This window comes from Meles meles, chromosome 1 (assembly GCF_922984935.1).
Source record: "Meles meles chromosome 1, mMelMel3.1 paternal haplotype, whole genome shotgun sequence".
NCBI classification, from domain to species: domain Eukaryota; kingdom Metazoa; phylum Chordata; class Mammalia; order Carnivora; family Mustelidae; genus Meles; species Meles meles.
Window position 1 is genome coordinate 183,287,217 of NC_060066.1, and position 15,718 is coordinate 183,302,934.

Genomic DNA, 15,718 nt, shown 5'->3' on the forward strand with positions numbered 1-15,718 from the left:
ATAATCTATTAGTGGCCAGGGTAATGCATAGTAATTCAAATAAGGAGCCTCAGAATTGGTTCAAGATTTTGGATTATGTGTGGAACATACTGAGAGTTTTAAGAAAGGAGAACACATGTTAACAGTTCATACTGGTAAGGCCAAAAGTAAGTCATTACTGCTAGTACATTTAAAGAATTTGAAAACTGTGTACCTACCTTTCTTCCCTTTCTTTTTCCCCCTTGTATACCAAAATAGAATCACTGTCCTTAACCTCAGAGATATACTTCATAGAAGTCATCATGTCACCTCTACCATGTCAGCCTGCGAAGTATCACCGGGGTGCAGGCCGTATCAGCCTCCCCTTGTGTTCCATTACAGTCCCAGACATTGAGGCTGATGACATGGTGGAACCAACTCCAAACTTAGGAGGAAGACAGTTTACCAAGGCGTGGAGAGGAAGCTTGCTCTGTGTCCTGTACACATTAAAACAAGCAAACACTTGTTTTATTTTGTTTTTTATAAACAAAACACTTGATTCTCAATGTGTTTAATGTTTTAAATTCTAGTCCACCAAATAACTAGTTTTACTGTTTTCTTTGCATGTAATAATAGTTTGTTTTTTTTTAATTTTTCAGTGTTCCAGAATTCATTGTTAGGCACCACACCCAGTGCTCCATGTAATCTGTGCCCTCCATAATACCCACCACCAGGCTCACCCAACCTCCCATGCCCCGCCCCTCCAAAACCCTGGGATTGTTTTTCAGAGTCCACAGTCTCATGGTTCGTCTTCCCCTCTGATTTCCCTCAACTCCCTTCTCCTCTCCATCTCCCCATGACCTCTGTGTTATTCCTTACGCTCCACAAATAAGGAAAACCATACGATAGTTGACTGTCTCTGCCTGACTTGTTTCACTCAACATAATCTTTTCCAGTCCCGTCCATGTTGATACAAAAGTTGAGTATTTATCCTTTCTGATGGAGGCATAATATTCCATAGTATATATGGACCACATCTTCCTCATCCATTCATCCGTTGAAGGGCATCTTGGTTCTTTCCACAGTTTGGCGACTGTGGCCATTGCTGCTATGAACATTGATACAGGTGGCCCTTCTTTTTACTACATCTGTATCTTTGGGGTAAATACCCAGTAGTGCAATTGCAGGGTCATAGGGAAGCTCTATTTTTAATTTCTTAAGGAATCTCCACACTGGTCTCCGAAGTGGCTGCACCAACTTGCATTCCCACCAACAGTGTAAGAGGGTTCCCCTTTCTCCACATTCTCTCCAGCACATGTTGTTTACTGTCTTGATAGTTTTGGCCATTGTAACTGGTGGTATCTCAATGTGGTTTTAATTTGAATCTCCCTGATGGCTAGTGATGAACATTTTTTCATGTGTCTGTTAGCCATTTGTATGTCTTCATTGGAGAAGTGTCTCTTCCTGTCTTCTACCCATTTTTTGATGTGATTATCTGTTTTGTGGAGTTTTTAGTACTTTGATGAACTTTAAAAAATATCATCATCATCTTGGAGATTGTATTTCAAGGAGAGCGTAACAGACAGACAATCGATAGGCAGAGACGTGAGTCTAACTCTGATCCTAGTGTAAATTATAAAATAGACCAGATCCCTGGTTCTTTCTCATCACCGAGTTGTTGGCTCTGAAAGCTGTCCCTGCTCCTGCAGGTTTGCTCCTTGAAATATAGCACATTCACTTACTCAACATAAGAGAGAGAGAGAGGAAGCTATTACTGTATACACAGGCTGTCCTCGCTTTGCACAGTAGTGCAGGACCAGAAAAATGAGCTCCTTGCCAAAATCAGACAAGGAGATCTTAATAAATTTTGACAAAATGCTTTAAAGGTATGGAGGTAGGGAGGGTGCTCGGCATTTCCTTGCCCTTTTTGGGCACGACACCTTCCCACCCAGCCCTTGATGTGTTAATCAGCCTTGAAGCTCTCCAACCCCGAGTTTAGGGGTTTTCATGGAACTTTCACTATGTAGGCATGATTGATTAAGTCACTGGCCATTGGTGATGGTCCATCTTCTGTCCCTCTTCCCTCCCTAGAGATGGGGTGTGGGACTAAAATCCCAAGTTTTTAACCAAGGTTTGGTCTTTCTCGTGAGTGGGCTCCCATTCTGAAGCTACCTAGAGGCTCCTAAGGGTTGCCTCATTAGCATAAAAGGTGTCCCTATCACCTCTCAGGAAATGACATGGGATTTAGAGCTTTGTGTCAGGAACCAGGGACAGGTCTATCATAGATCTATGATAGCACAGGTCCCCTCCTGGTCTTTGACCACAGATCCCTTATAGCAAAAGGGCACATTTTCTAGATGCCTGAGTAGTCATTAATGATTAGTCCTCACCATATTTTATGAAAAGGTCTCCCAGGGCAAGGCCACTCAGATTTGCAGACTTCCATTCGATCTTGTCAGGATCCAAAAGCAGGAGTGATCTCAGTGATTGATGGCTTCACCCTTTCAGGCATAACTCAGAACAGCCAAAGGCGAGAGCTACATGAAGCAAAGTGGGGGCGGGCATGGGGCTTCCATGTGCTCTGGGGTGCCCCCCACCACACCTCCGTGTGCTCACCAGCCTGGAGTTCTCTGCCTTTTTCTCCACAGGACCTTTGAATGGTACTACACGGCTTCCTTCCTTGTTTAGAGCCATTTCATTTCTCCAGAGAACCTTTCAGCTTCAATCCCAAGGTAAAAATGCAATATACATGTGGCCTACGGGGTCAAGCTTCCTTTCACAGATTTGCATTGTTCGTAGCCTCACACCTCACTCCTACCCTGTGTTCCATACGCTGTCCCTGAGCCCTGGGCTTTCCCCATTTCTCCAAGAGTAGGCCTCCAGTGTGGGAGATGTTCCATGCCTGGCTGGTGTGTGGGGAGATGCTCTTCATGCCAATGTTCCATTTTTGCTTCCGTGCTTCACACCTTCACACTTCTCTCCAAGTCCTGCACCTCTCTCCAGGGCTCTGTGCTCTGAGGTGTCCCACTCAGCGTGTCCTATGTGTGGTTTCCTCACCTTCTTCCATCAGCTTTCCATCTCCGAAATATGTCTTCAGTCTTCTTGGGTGCTGATGTTCCTCTCCCATTCTCGCATTCATACATTTTTGTCTCTTCATTGTCCTTCACTGGGGTCTGAGGAGGCAGAGGGAATATTGTGTGCATCTTAACCTGGAATTCTGCCACTGGTTTACAAGAGCAAGGATTTGAAGCAGTGGACGTGGGCAGAAAGGAGAAATGTGAGATTCAGGAAAAGCCAGACCGAGGCTTGAAAGTAATCTTTATTCATCCGATCTGCACACACGTTGGATATGGCAGACGGGGCTGCCGCCACCGCTGGAAGACTACTTGTGGCGATCATCTTCTCCCAAGCTCCACATTTTAGCTTTGTACAGCGTGATATCGTTGTAGACCCTGAAGTGGTTCAGCCTGCGGTCATCACGTTCTGGGTTGACCTAGACAAGAGAACGCAGGCATCAGAAGGAAGCCTCTGTGGGGAGGGAACCACTGGGGTTTGTCGTCGTAAGGACCTGGGCTCCCGTGTACAGCCTCCAGGTCTCCTGGTGCGCAACCTTGTTTGGGAATGGAAATGACAGCATTTACATCAAAATCGAGTTGCCAAGTTGCTGCACTACCCTTCCCACACCTGCGTTGGAGGCCACACTTCTGGACTCTTGGTCCCCTGGAACATGAGCCCCAGGAGGGCGGCTACTGTACCTGTTTCAGTGGCTGCTTATCCCCAACGCCTAGAACAGTGTCCAGCACACACTAGAGGTTCAGGACGCATTTGTCACTGAAAGAATGGATGTTGTTGATGTGGTTACACAGGACTAAGAGTGAGCACTCAGACACATGAATCGTATAGCAGCTCTAAGACGAACTCAGGCAATTAAAGGATACATTTTCATCAAATGTTACTAGGAGAGCAGAAGCTGAGAGGTATTTGTGTGTGGCTTCCCCAGTGTCCCAGTATTGGGACTGGGGTTGTCTGTTTGTCCAGGGTGAGGTTCTGCTAGGGGGCAGGGAGCCCTAAGTTAAATTCAGGCTGATCAAGCCTCTTCGCCCCCAAGTCATATCACTCTGAACCTCTGGCTTAATTCCTTTTTATGATTGCATGACACCTGGATCTAACTTTTGGGGCCTGTACTTTCTTACTTGCCACCAGCGCCATCCGACAGCACAGTCTCTATGTTTGTGATGAACGGGCGTGGTGTGTTTGTAGACCCAACACAACTCACCGCGATGGCTGATGGCTGGCGTACACAGTCACTTATCGGCCAGGCCTGGGAGGGCTGGAGCGGGGCAGGGCTGGCCGGGGCACCCCCACTGGCCCTGCCCTGAGACATGCGGGTCAAAGATGCATTTCCACATGCCCACTCTGTACCCATGGGGGCCAGCCTTTCCTCTTTAAGAAAATGAAGAATAGCGAATTAAATTATTTGTGTTTTGTAGTAATTTTTAAAGTTGGTTGAATATCTAACTCAGATAACTTGTCTTCCCGGCACAATCCTCCAGCCGCCCCCCCATTCACTCTAAGTCAGTCCCCCACCCATCCTCCTCCTCTGTCTGAGCACTGCTCTTTTGGGACTCAGTCCCCCTGGGAAGGTGGGGTGCTCCTGCTGGACCCACTTCCTGTCTCCCAGTGTCCTCTCTTCGGGGTGAGCCCCACATCTGAAGAGGAGCTGTTGTAAAGGAGAAGCTTTTAACTGAATCCGTCCTTCCCTCCCTCCCTCCCTCTCTTCCTTCCTTCCTTCCTCTTCTCCCCTTCCTTCCCTCCTTCCTCTCTCACCTTCCTTCCTTCCTTCCTTCCTTCCTTCCTTCCTTCTTTCCTTCCCTCCTTCCTCCCTCCCTTCCCTCCTTCTTCCTGAGCTATTTATTCCAATTCCCCTGCAGCAGCCCTGCAGCAGACCCACACGCCCCAGACTGGAGCTGTGTAAATGGGAGAGAAGGCCAGGCCCCAGAGTAGAAAGGTAAGAACCACAGGATGTGGCGGTCTTGGGAAGGGTGCACGCTCAGTAGAGGATGACAACTGGGATCAGGCCCAAGGGGCCAGGAGAAGCACGTGCTCCATCCCTGGTTGGGCTACAAGTTGTCTTTTCTCCTCCCCCTCACCAGCATCACAGCAGCCCAAATTACTGAGAGCTTACTACTGCTGGGCATTGCCCTAAGCAGTTTAGACACAGTGTCTCTGTTCATCCCCACAGTACACGTTCAAGGGCCACTATTATTATTCCCATTTTAGGGTGGGTAACTGGGAGTTGAGAGGTTTAGCTCCCACAGCTAGAAAGTGGTGGAGCTGCTTTTGAACTCTGGCTGTCTGGCTCTAGAGCCGCCATGTTACACTGATACACAGAATTGAGCTGACTGGTGTGGAAGCAGGAGGCACGCGGTGCCCCAGGAGCAGGATGGGAAGGTGCCCAAATCTGCCTGGTGGGGAGCACGGGGTACATATCCCTTACTGGGGTTTTATAAAGAGGTGACTCCTTAGCAGTCCCGAAGAACGAGGAGGACCTCCCAGAGGAGTATAGGTTTGGGGTCAGGATGCAGGCTGAGGGAGGCATTTGCTCAGGAGATGGGGTGTACGAGATCCTGCTGCCGTTGAGGGACCGCAGGACGTTCTGCTGAAGCTGAGGGAGAGCGTCTCCAGCTTCACATCAGGCACCAAATATACAGATGGACTAGAAGCCAAGTGTTAAAAAGAACACAACAACTTGGGGAAAAATCTAAAAGGAAAGCTAGTCACCTGGCTACTCTGAATATTGAAGGCTTTCCTCAACAAGGCACAAATCCCAGAAGCCATGACGGAAAAGGCTGGCGCATTTAACTTAAAAACTAAGACGGTCTATGTGATCAAAGATGTGGGCAAGCTAAAAGACAAATGTGGCAGGAAGTTCAAACTGTCCTCGTACCGGAAGCCCTATCTCATTGCAGGTTGACAACACGCTGATGACGGCATTTCCCAGGCTCCTGGTAGCTCCCGGGCCTTTCCGATCCAACAAGGGGCGTGTCACCAGCGTTCCCATTTAACAGACAAAGAAATGGAACTCTGTGCAGTCACGTGATGTGCCCGACCACCCTGCAAGTAACTGGCAGAGCAGACCCAGGCAGTCACCAGCAAGCTGTGTCTGGTCCACACCTAGATGATGTCTGCTATGTGTTGGGCACTGCTCTAAGCACCTTACAAATTAACTACTGCATTCTGTAATATCTCCGCTTTCTCCATGTTACACTGAGGACATGGAGTCACGGAAGAGCTTTGTGACTTACCCAAGGTCACACAGCTAGTAAGTGGTAGCCAGAGTTCAGACCCAGGCAGTCTGGCCTCATCTCCTGTTCTCTTAAGCAATGGCCTCTGTTGCCTCTTGCTTCCTAGGTAAAGGAGCCACACTTACCAAGGGCTCTGAGTCCCATCCAATTTCTTGGCTTTCGGTCTGTGTCTCTGTGTATTTCTTCCTTGGCCCGAGGGCAGCGTGGTGGATAAGATTTAGAAACCTGGCTGGGAAAATAGGCATGAGTTATGGAGGAGGCAGGCTTTGGGGCCAAGGGAAAATAGGCATGAGTTATGGAGGAGGCAGGCTTTGGGGCCAAGAGTTCCCTGCTCTCCTGAAGTGTGTGGTCTTGGTGGGGTGACAGGATACACAATGCCCAAGGGGATAAACAAATCTGAGGGTGATGCCAGCTGTGAAGCAGGAGGCGGCAAAGGGGCATGCAGAGGTGGAGACCAGGGTCTGGATGCCAAGCAGGAGCCTGCCCTGAGACAGAGGCAGAGGAAAAGCACAGTACAGGAGCAAGAACAAAGGTCCTGAGGCACGAGCAAGCTGGGCCAATGTGGCTATGGCAGAGTGAGGAGGAGGGCTGTAAGCAGACCAAATCCTCCGTACGGCTATAGGAATGGCTGCCAACCCCACGCGGATCTCCACAGCTTGCGGGCTTACAAAGATTTCATTTTTAGTTTCCACCCTATCAAGTCTCAATCTGAGAGGCAGTTTGACAATGGGAAGATCCTGGGCTTCATAGTCGGACAGTCCTGGCCCTTCCGCCACCAGCCTGATGGGTGGTTTAACTTCTTTGAGCCTCACTCTGCTCATCTGGAAAATGGGGAGGCCAATATCTACCTCAGCAAGACGACTGAGCATGAAGACCTGGCCCCGGGCTGAGCTTATCTGTGATATGAACAGTTCGCAGTATATTCCTGGCTCACTTTCAGGTCCCTCGTTGTCCTGTTACTCTATCACTGCCTGGCTCCAGCTCCTCTCCTTTCCTCTAGCTGGGCTGGTCTCTTCACCACAGATAACGTCCTCACTTCCTCTGATGAGCTCTATGAGTCTATCTGCTTGGCTGTCTCTGCTATGCTCTGAGATCCTCCCTCCTCCTGCCCACTCCACCTTCTTACCCTGTCCTCCTAGAGAAACTTTATATCTTCGCTCCATCAAATTCTACTCTAAAGGGGGAGGGAGGCGAGCTTGCCAGGAAAGATCGGGCTTTCCATCATATACCTTTCTTCCATCATTCTTGAGCATGGTCCCACCCTCTTGGAGACCACAGCCATGCCTAGCTACCCACCTGCTTAGGCCGTGCTGCTGTCTCTCATTTCTGCGCCTTTCCATATAACTCACAACGTCCTTCTGGTCTTCTCTACCTGACCTACTCCACCTCAGCCTGTTATCACCTCCTCCAAGAAGACTTCCCAGAACTCCACGGCCTGTCTAGGGCATCTGTTTTCTCTGTTGTTATCATCCCAATTTTATTTTCTATTTACTCGTCTGTCTCCTTCACTGTGGTGTGAGGTCTCCACCTCCCCACCCCCTGCCCCATGAGAGTGACTGTCACATGGTAATAATGAGAGTAATAGCATTTTCCGATCACCATGTACTATACTGTTCTATGCTCTCAGTACTTGGGTTATTTTGTTGAATCCTCACAACAATGTGAGAGATAGGTTCAGGGAGGGCAAAAAAAACTTGCCCAAAGCCGCATGGTTAATGAGTGGCTGAACCAGGATTTGAACTCCATTAAAATGACTTCAGAACCTCTGCTTGTCACGGCGAAATGTTTGATGAATGAATATATAAATGCATTGCTAAGACCATTAGGAACATTTTTCTTGGCCTGACAGTCAATGAGCTGGCCATATGGTTGAATATATCGGTCTCCTGTGAGCTTCACGAGTGTGAGTCCAGTTTTCAGATGATCAAAACGTTGCCCCAAGTTAACACTATCCTGAAAGTTCTCTCCAGCCAGCTGTCTATCTGGGCTCTATCAGTGGTGTTCACAAAGCCCAGAACTTACCATCTGCAGGTTCCTCCAGATTATCATGCCAAGACATGGGCTTTCTGGTGATTGTGTGAACTAGAGAAAAAACAGCATCACAGGTTCACGTTACAACATGAACATCCCACCCTCTTGATGCCTCACCCGAGCCCAGATACCTGCTGAGCATTTTTCTGAGTGTCTGCCACATGGTAGGTGTTGTGCTGGGCGCTAGGGAATGAGGCTCTCAGGGACCTCACAGTCCAGAGTAGCACTTTCCAGGACAGTGGCCACCAGCCACATGTGGCTACTTGCATTTGAATGGTTAAAATTAAATACACTTAGAAATCCATTCACTAGTGGCACACTAGCCACATTTCAAGGGCTCCGTTGCTGCATGGGGCTAATGGCTCCCATTCGGGGCAGCACAGCTATGAAACGTTTCATCGTTGCCGAATGTTCTCTGTCTGGTCTACAGGGATGCAGACACACCAGGCAGCCAAACAAGGTTAGCCCCACGGTGATATATCTCCTGGAGGCTGTGTGATAGCAGAGGTGCAGAATCCACGGACATCCATTCAGCTCATAATTACCGATGCCCAGGAGACAGGGCTGTGAACAGAGGCAGTTCCTGTACTCCCTGAACTTCTTATTTGCGGTGACAGACAATAAACAAATAAATACCTGGGCAAAAGAAGTGAGCTGTAGAACAGTAAAGCCCGTTACATGGGGTAGAGAGCGGATGGGCAGGTGGGGGTGACAGGTCTCTAAGGAAATGTGCCATGTGAGGAGAGCTCCGAACAAAGTGAGGGAATCCAAGAGTGAGCTTGGTGAGTTTGAGAAACATCGAGAAGGCCAGAGTAATTCTGTGGAGTGAGCTAAATGGAGGGTTGTAGGAAATGAGCAGAAGCCAGAAGGAACCAGTGTTCTCCAAAGTGATTTTTTTACCTCAGACACCTACCAGGAAAAAAACCTCTGAGCACACACCTAATACATGTGTATTTGTATGTCTCTGTGCACTATGAGCAGTATAATTTCTTTCTTTATATCTAAAAGTAAACATAAATACAAATTCTAGCAGACATATGAGTATTAATTCTAATATTTCCTCACTTTATCCCAATGGATCGTACTAATCATGTACCCAAGGGACATGAGCTCAGAGACCTAGAAAGACTGAACATTACCTGAAGAGATCATTTAAATTGTGGGAATGCACCAAGTTTAAACAGAATTGGACCGCTGATTTGTTTTCCTGAAATTGGCTGGGAGATCCAGGGGAAAATCAGGTGAGTTCTGAGCAAAATGAAGACATTACATTTTCTGTGCTCTCCCCCTCCCCCAACACACAGGGTAACTCTGTGAGACGGGTATGCTACTTAGCTTGACTGTTGTAATCATTTCACTGTGTATGTATATCAAAACATCATGTTCTAGAACTTAAATATATACAAGTTTTATCTAGAAAATGACCTTACATTTTCTCTGCATAGCTGAACTGCAGTGGACTACAGTTAATTAGGCCCAGAAGTTGGGAGAGAAGTTCTGGAAGAAGAAACAATGATTACGAAGGTAACAAGGTGGGGAAAGGTGTGACGTGTTTAGGAAATCCATTTATTGGGACGTGGTGGGAGAGAAGGGAGCATGTGCCTGGTGCAGAATGGGCACTAAAATATTTATTAAAGGAGCAGCGTGTGGCTGGGGAGGGGAGTCCCGATGAGGCAGGGTGGGCAGCAGGGCCGGATTCCACGGGGGTCTTACGCATTGCACTGATCGGTTTAAACCTTGGTTCAGAAGCTGGGGGCCCCTGAGGGTCTTACAGAGGGACCGATGGGATCGAACTCATTTTTAGCATGGCTCCAGCCAGAAGTGGTGTAGGGGACAGTGAGTTTGGAGGAAGAGGGTAGTTAGGAGCCCATCTGATCACCGCGGACAGAAGCGAGAAGGGCCCCGCTGAGGCTTGGCGGGGAGGCTGGAAAGAGGGTGGACTCAGGCCCTAATTAGAGGGGGGAACAAGTGAGGGGAGGTGGAGAGGTCTCCACTGGAAGGGTCGGTGAGAGAAATGATAAGAAGTAGCCAGGACTGCCACCACTTCAGTGTGTGCAGTGAGGGAGAGACTGAGGATAACTTCCGGGCTTCAGTCTGGGACGGAAAATGATTGCAGTACCTTCCCCTCAAACAAGATACTCTGGAGTAGCAGAGTAGGCAGGATGCCCCCAGTTTTCCAACTGGTGAGTTTAAGGGACCCATGGCTTGTCCAGGGGAAGAGAGCTGGGCGGTGGTGGGGGGCGTGTGTCTGGGGCTCCATCTGAGACCCAGGGGCATTCGGGGGCACTGCTCAAGGAATGTGCCAGGTGAGGAGTGGAGGCAGGGCCGGTTTATCAGAGGGGCACTGTGGGCCCTGAGCCCAGCACCCACCCCCCCAACTTTCCCAACATTTAAGACACTATGAAAAGCCTGGAAAAACAAACTAGCTTATTTACAACACAAACACAACTAGCTTATTAACGACAAACCAAAACACAACAAAACAGAACGTAAAACCCTACAAGATGTAATTATTTAGAAAGCCAAATTTCAAAAAGTCTTTCAACCTTTTGGTCACGAAAATACGATTTAATCGTGATGTGTGTGCATTTTTTTTTTTTAAAAGATTTCATTTATTCATTTGACAGAGAGAGAGATCACAAGCAGGCAGAGAGAGAGGAGGAAGCAGGCTCCCTGCCGAGCAGAGAGCCTGATGTGGGACTCCATCCCAGGACCCTGAGATCATGACCCGAGCCGAAGGCAGCGGCTTAACCCACTGAGCCACCCAGGCGCCCTGTGTGTGCATTTTAATACATTAAAGTATTTGGTGGGATGTGGAGAGAAACCTCCCCCCTATTCTCCCCCCAGCATCAGAGTCCTGAAATCTAGGGAGGGGGGCGAGGTCAGAGAAGGCGTTTCCTACTGTGCTCAGCCCCGCACCCCCGCCCCGCACCCCCGCCCCGCACCCCCGCCCCGCACCCCCGCCCCGCACCCCCGCCCCGCACCCCCGCCCCGCACCCCCGCCCCGCACCCCCGCCCCGCACCCCTGCGGCCCCTCCTTCCTGGGGAAGCCCACCCCAGTCCTCTACCTCCCCCGGGGCGCCCCTCACCTTTGCGGAGGGGATTCACGTGGTACTGTGTGTAGAGTTTCTGGGTTCGAAGCTCTTTGAGGTATAATTCCCGCAGGATCTGGTTCTGATGGACCTCATCTGGGATCACTTTCTCTTTTTGGCGTCCGGCCATGGCTTTGGCCGTGCAGGGTGTGCTCGTACCCCTTCTCCCTGCCCTCCGGACGCTGGCCGGGGAGCAGGGCAGAGCGCCGTCTCCAGGCAACCGCGTCCCACACTGTCTCCGGGAAACAGCGTCCCAGATCACAGCCTCCTTTCGACAACCAGCCGCCAACACACCCTCCCGGGGGCCGCCCATCCTCCTTACCCCGCCCGCACCTTCCAGAACCTTATTTCTGAGCCCGCTTGCTTCCTAAGCCCAAAGCCTGACTGACGACTCACCTTGCCCAGCCTCTCAAGATCTAGCCTGGTTCCTAGGACCAACCCCACATACCGCCAGGAGAGGACACAAGTCCAGCAGCAGACCCAGGAGGTAATGGACTTGATTGGACCTCACCTTGGACAGTCATTTCCTAAAAAAGATTTGGGAAGGAGTCAGAAACCTCTGATTTATCATCTGATAAAGCAGATGACTAGAAAGGAAACTCTCAATGTCTGTCTCACAAAACAGAGGAGGTTTCAAATTTGACAAGTTATTCTGGCCTTTATCATCTGTGGGATAATATAGACAGAAGAACACTTTACTTTTGGGGGGGTTGTTTTAAAGATTTTATTTATTTATTAGTCAGGGAGAGAGAGAGCGTGTGTGAGTACATGCAGGGGAACAACAGGCAGAGGGAGAAGCAGGCTCCTCGGGAGCTAGGACCCCCAGGCGGAACTCGATTCCAGGACCCTGGGATCATGACCTGAGCGGAAGGCTGCTGCTTAACCTACAGAGCCACTCAGGTGTCCCAAGAAGAGCACTTTCCTGATGTAAGGGACTTGGGGACTTCATCGTTTATTTATTTAAAAAATTCAATTGTGGTAAAATACAAGACATAAAATTTACCATTAGAATCATTTTTAAGGATATAATTCAGTGGTGTTAAGTATATTCACATTGTGTGAAACCAATTTCCAGAATTTTTTGATACTCATTAAACAACTTCCCATGTCCCACTCGCCCATAGCCTCTGAAAACTGCCATTGCACTTTCTGTATGAATTTGACTACTCTAGATACCTCATATAATACAGTTTGACTCCAAAGCCCATGCTCTTTTCCATTAAGTACTTCAGTGATTCATCTATCCATGCATTCATTCAGGGACACAGCATATTCAAGGATGTATATAGGTCTGGGACAGGCCTGAACCCAGCTAGCTCCTTAATGGCTCCTTGTTTTAGCTCTTGCTACTCCTTCCCCTTGGCCTGGAAGGCTCTTTCCCCTGTGTCTGTCTGGGGAGCACCTGCTTATAACGAGCTCATGTACAGTGAGCTTCTTTCAAAAAGCTACTGAACTCCATAGCCTCTACGTCCAGCTTTTCTCTGTGACATGCTCTACTCCAAATCTGTAGTTACTGCACTACTTTATTAAAATTCTTTGTTTACATGTAAGTTACTTGAGAATGAGAAGTATATCGGGTCCATCTCTGCATGACCAGTACCTGGCCTACTATGGGCAGATATGGGTGTTTGGTAAAGGTTTGCTGGCTCTTTGGATGTCTGCTCAGTTAGTACTGGGATTTTCTTCTGCTTACATCATTACATAAACCCTCGCATGATTCAGAAATGCAAACGGATTCTATTACACCAGGACTGAACTAGAGAAGCCCCTTTGTTACTTCTTGTGAGCCATACCTGGGTCCCTTTTTCTAGCAAGGCTCAAACAGCCTCTGAAGTCTTCACTGTCTTCCTAAACCTAAGTAGGGATCAATCATCATTCTGCTCAGGAGCTGCCTTGCTAGCTCTGGGACAACTAGCAAAGGCTGTATCGGTCCCCCGCTAAACTGACCTTTCTTCAGCCCCGGCCCTGTGGACCAGCAACCCTCCTTCCATACAGGAAGGACTATGACTAGGAGGAGGCTCAGAAGGAAGGGAGTCACTGCAGCTTCCTCTTCTCTCTACTCCAGCCCCATGTTTTGTTTCCCAGGTGCCCTCACATGGGTTTTGAACACCTCACTGCCCAGCCCAGTGGAGGCCAGTCCAGTGACTCTGGGGCTTGCTTCTGCTTACCTGGGGACATTCCAGGCCATCAGTGTGCTTCTAAACTCTGAGACTATTTATTGAAAAACACAGCGGAGTTGAAAAACATGATGGTCTTGTCCTCTAGCTTCTCAGCTGTTGTCTGAGGTTGCAGATTTTTCCTGAAATCTGTTACCTCTCGATTAGGAGCAGATGCAGAGACTCAGCTAACAGGGAAATCACCTAGAAAAATATAATAGAAAATGTCATTCACATGAACAAAAAACAACTATCTAGGAATTAACCTAATAAAGAATGCATGCATATTTTATAAAGAAAAAAAATCAAAACTATTCATATCATACAAAAGGTTTTAACTAATAAGGAGATCAGCATCGTATGCTGGTGAGCCGCTGTGCAACACTTAGAGCCACAAATGAGACGCGCTACAGCCATGAGGGCGGATCTTAAAACAGCAGCGATTGAAAAAAGTTATAAAAGGCTAAGGTTTATAATATAATACTATGCTCTAAAACTACAAACAGACCAACTCTTTATGGTACAAGATTGATTCTACGTGGTACAGAGTGAGTGTGTTTTGGGGTAAGGAGATCAGAGAGCCACCCAGGCTTGTAAATAAAACAAGATTTTTTTCCTTCTGGGCTTCCCCAACTGCTACAAACATTTAAATGCAGGGCCTGGGTATGGAGCAGTGCTGGACTGTGATTCTTTGAAGGAGATGAGCCCTATAGTTGTTCCAAATTTCTGCCTGGAGACACTTTCTCAAATATGCAGGGAAGGTGAACCCAAGCTGAGCAGGTGATAATGGCCTTAGTTGAGGAGACACAGACTAATGTTCAGGAGTGTGAGGCAGCTGAAAATTTGTGGAGCCGGTAACTGGGAGGGAGGGGTGAGGGAGAGAGGGAGAGAGAGCCAGAAATGTGCATGGAAACCCTTTGAGTCTTGCCTGATACTAAAAAGGGAGAAACTCGGTGAAGGAATGACTGGGAAGCTGTGAGCCAAGCAACACCCAGAATTCATACAGGACTGAGAAAAAAGTGAGCTCTGACCAGACAAGGTAGAGAGTCCTCGGTGAGGGTGTTGGGTGGAGACCCTCAAAAGTTAACACCTTAGTAAAAAGACGAAGCTAGCCTTAGAGAAAAGGTTGCTCTAGGCTTTCCCTAACAAAGCTTCAAAACAAGGCTCTGAAAGTATCAGATGGATCCACAGAAGGGACCAGTCTGTCTCCAGGAAAAATTTCCAACACATTTTAAAGAAAGACAACAAAACCCAGCACTCAGCAATATAACATTCACAAAGGACAGCATCAATTGAAAATTATTAGCAAAGCAGACAGTTGAAGTAGGGAAATATGACCCATAGCCAGGAAAAAAAGCAACATAGAAATTTGAAAACTTAAACAAAATGGATAACTCCTGTGAAGGCATAGATTTCCAGAACTGAAAAAAAAGAAAAAAAAAAGAAATGTAAAATCTACATAGCTTTATATCTATTTTTTAAAATTCAATTTTTGATTGAAAACTTCCCTTAATATACCCTCCAGGCCCAGATGGATTCTCTGGGCAATCTGTCAAGCATATAATGATGAAAATTCTACTCCTATTCAAATGTTTTCAGAAAACAGGAGTGGAAGAAGTATTTCCCAACTCTTTTTTTTTGTCATTTTTATTTTTTAATTAAAAAAATTTTCTTTTAAAGTAAGCTGTACACCCATCAATGTGGGGGCTTGAACTCACGACCCTGAGACCAAGAGTCACATGCTTTACTGACTGAGCTAGCCAGATGCCCCATTTCCTAACTCATTTTGAGGTCACCATTACATCAACACTAAAACCAGACAAATTATTACAAAAAAAAGAAAACCGAAATCCGCCTTGCAAACATAGGTAAAATATTGTAAAAGATGTAAAAATCCTTAACTAAGTATTAGAAAATTATATCCAGCAATATATAAAAAGATTAGTATACCATAGTCAGATGGGTTTGTTCAAGGGATGTAAGGCTGGTTTAGTATTTGGAAATATCAGTTCACCATATTAACAAATAAAAGAGAAAGACCGTACGGTAGTCTCTATGTTTGGTAGATGGGGAGGAAAAGTACAAAGGGAGAGCTGCTGGGTCCTTTGTGGGAGCCCTGGCACCCTCTGCCTAACACCACAACCTGTGACAACTCACAGTTACAAGTTAGGGATTC

General features: G+C 47.6%; 1 protein-coding gene across 1 annotated transcript; it reads right to left on the reverse strand.

The window, feature by feature from the left end:
* Positions 1–3,128: 3,128 nt before the first annotated feature.
* On the reverse strand, positions 3,129–11,577 carry FAM183A (family with sequence similarity 183 member A). Its single transcript, XM_045979217.1, has 4 exons — positions 11,384–11,577; positions 8,286–8,345; positions 6,389–6,492; positions 3,129–3,451 (listed from the first exon to the last, which is right to left on the reverse strand). Exons 1-4 carry the CDS (start codon positions 11,514–11,516, stop codon positions 3,341–3,343), a joined length of 408 nt encoding a protein of 135 aa, XP_045835173.1. The 5' UTR covers positions 11,517–11,577; the 3' UTR covers positions 3,129–3,340.
* Positions 11,578–15,718: the final 4,141 nt, after the last annotated feature.

Excerpts from the sequence above, each read along its gene's own strand:
- FAM183A (XM_045979217.1), bottom strand. The coding sequence starts at position 11,516 with ATGGCCGGACGCCAAAAAGAGAAAGTGATCCCAGATGAGGTCCATCAG. Across the intron at positions 8,346-11,383 it reads CGTGAATCCCCTCCGCAAAG|TTCACACAATCACCAGAAAG; the intron begins GTGAGGGGCGCC and ends TTTTTTCTCTAG. Across the intron at positions 6,493-8,285 it reads TCTGGAGGAACCTGCAGATG|CCAGGTTTCTAAATCTTATC; the intron begins GTAAGTTCTGGG and ends CTATTTTCCCAG.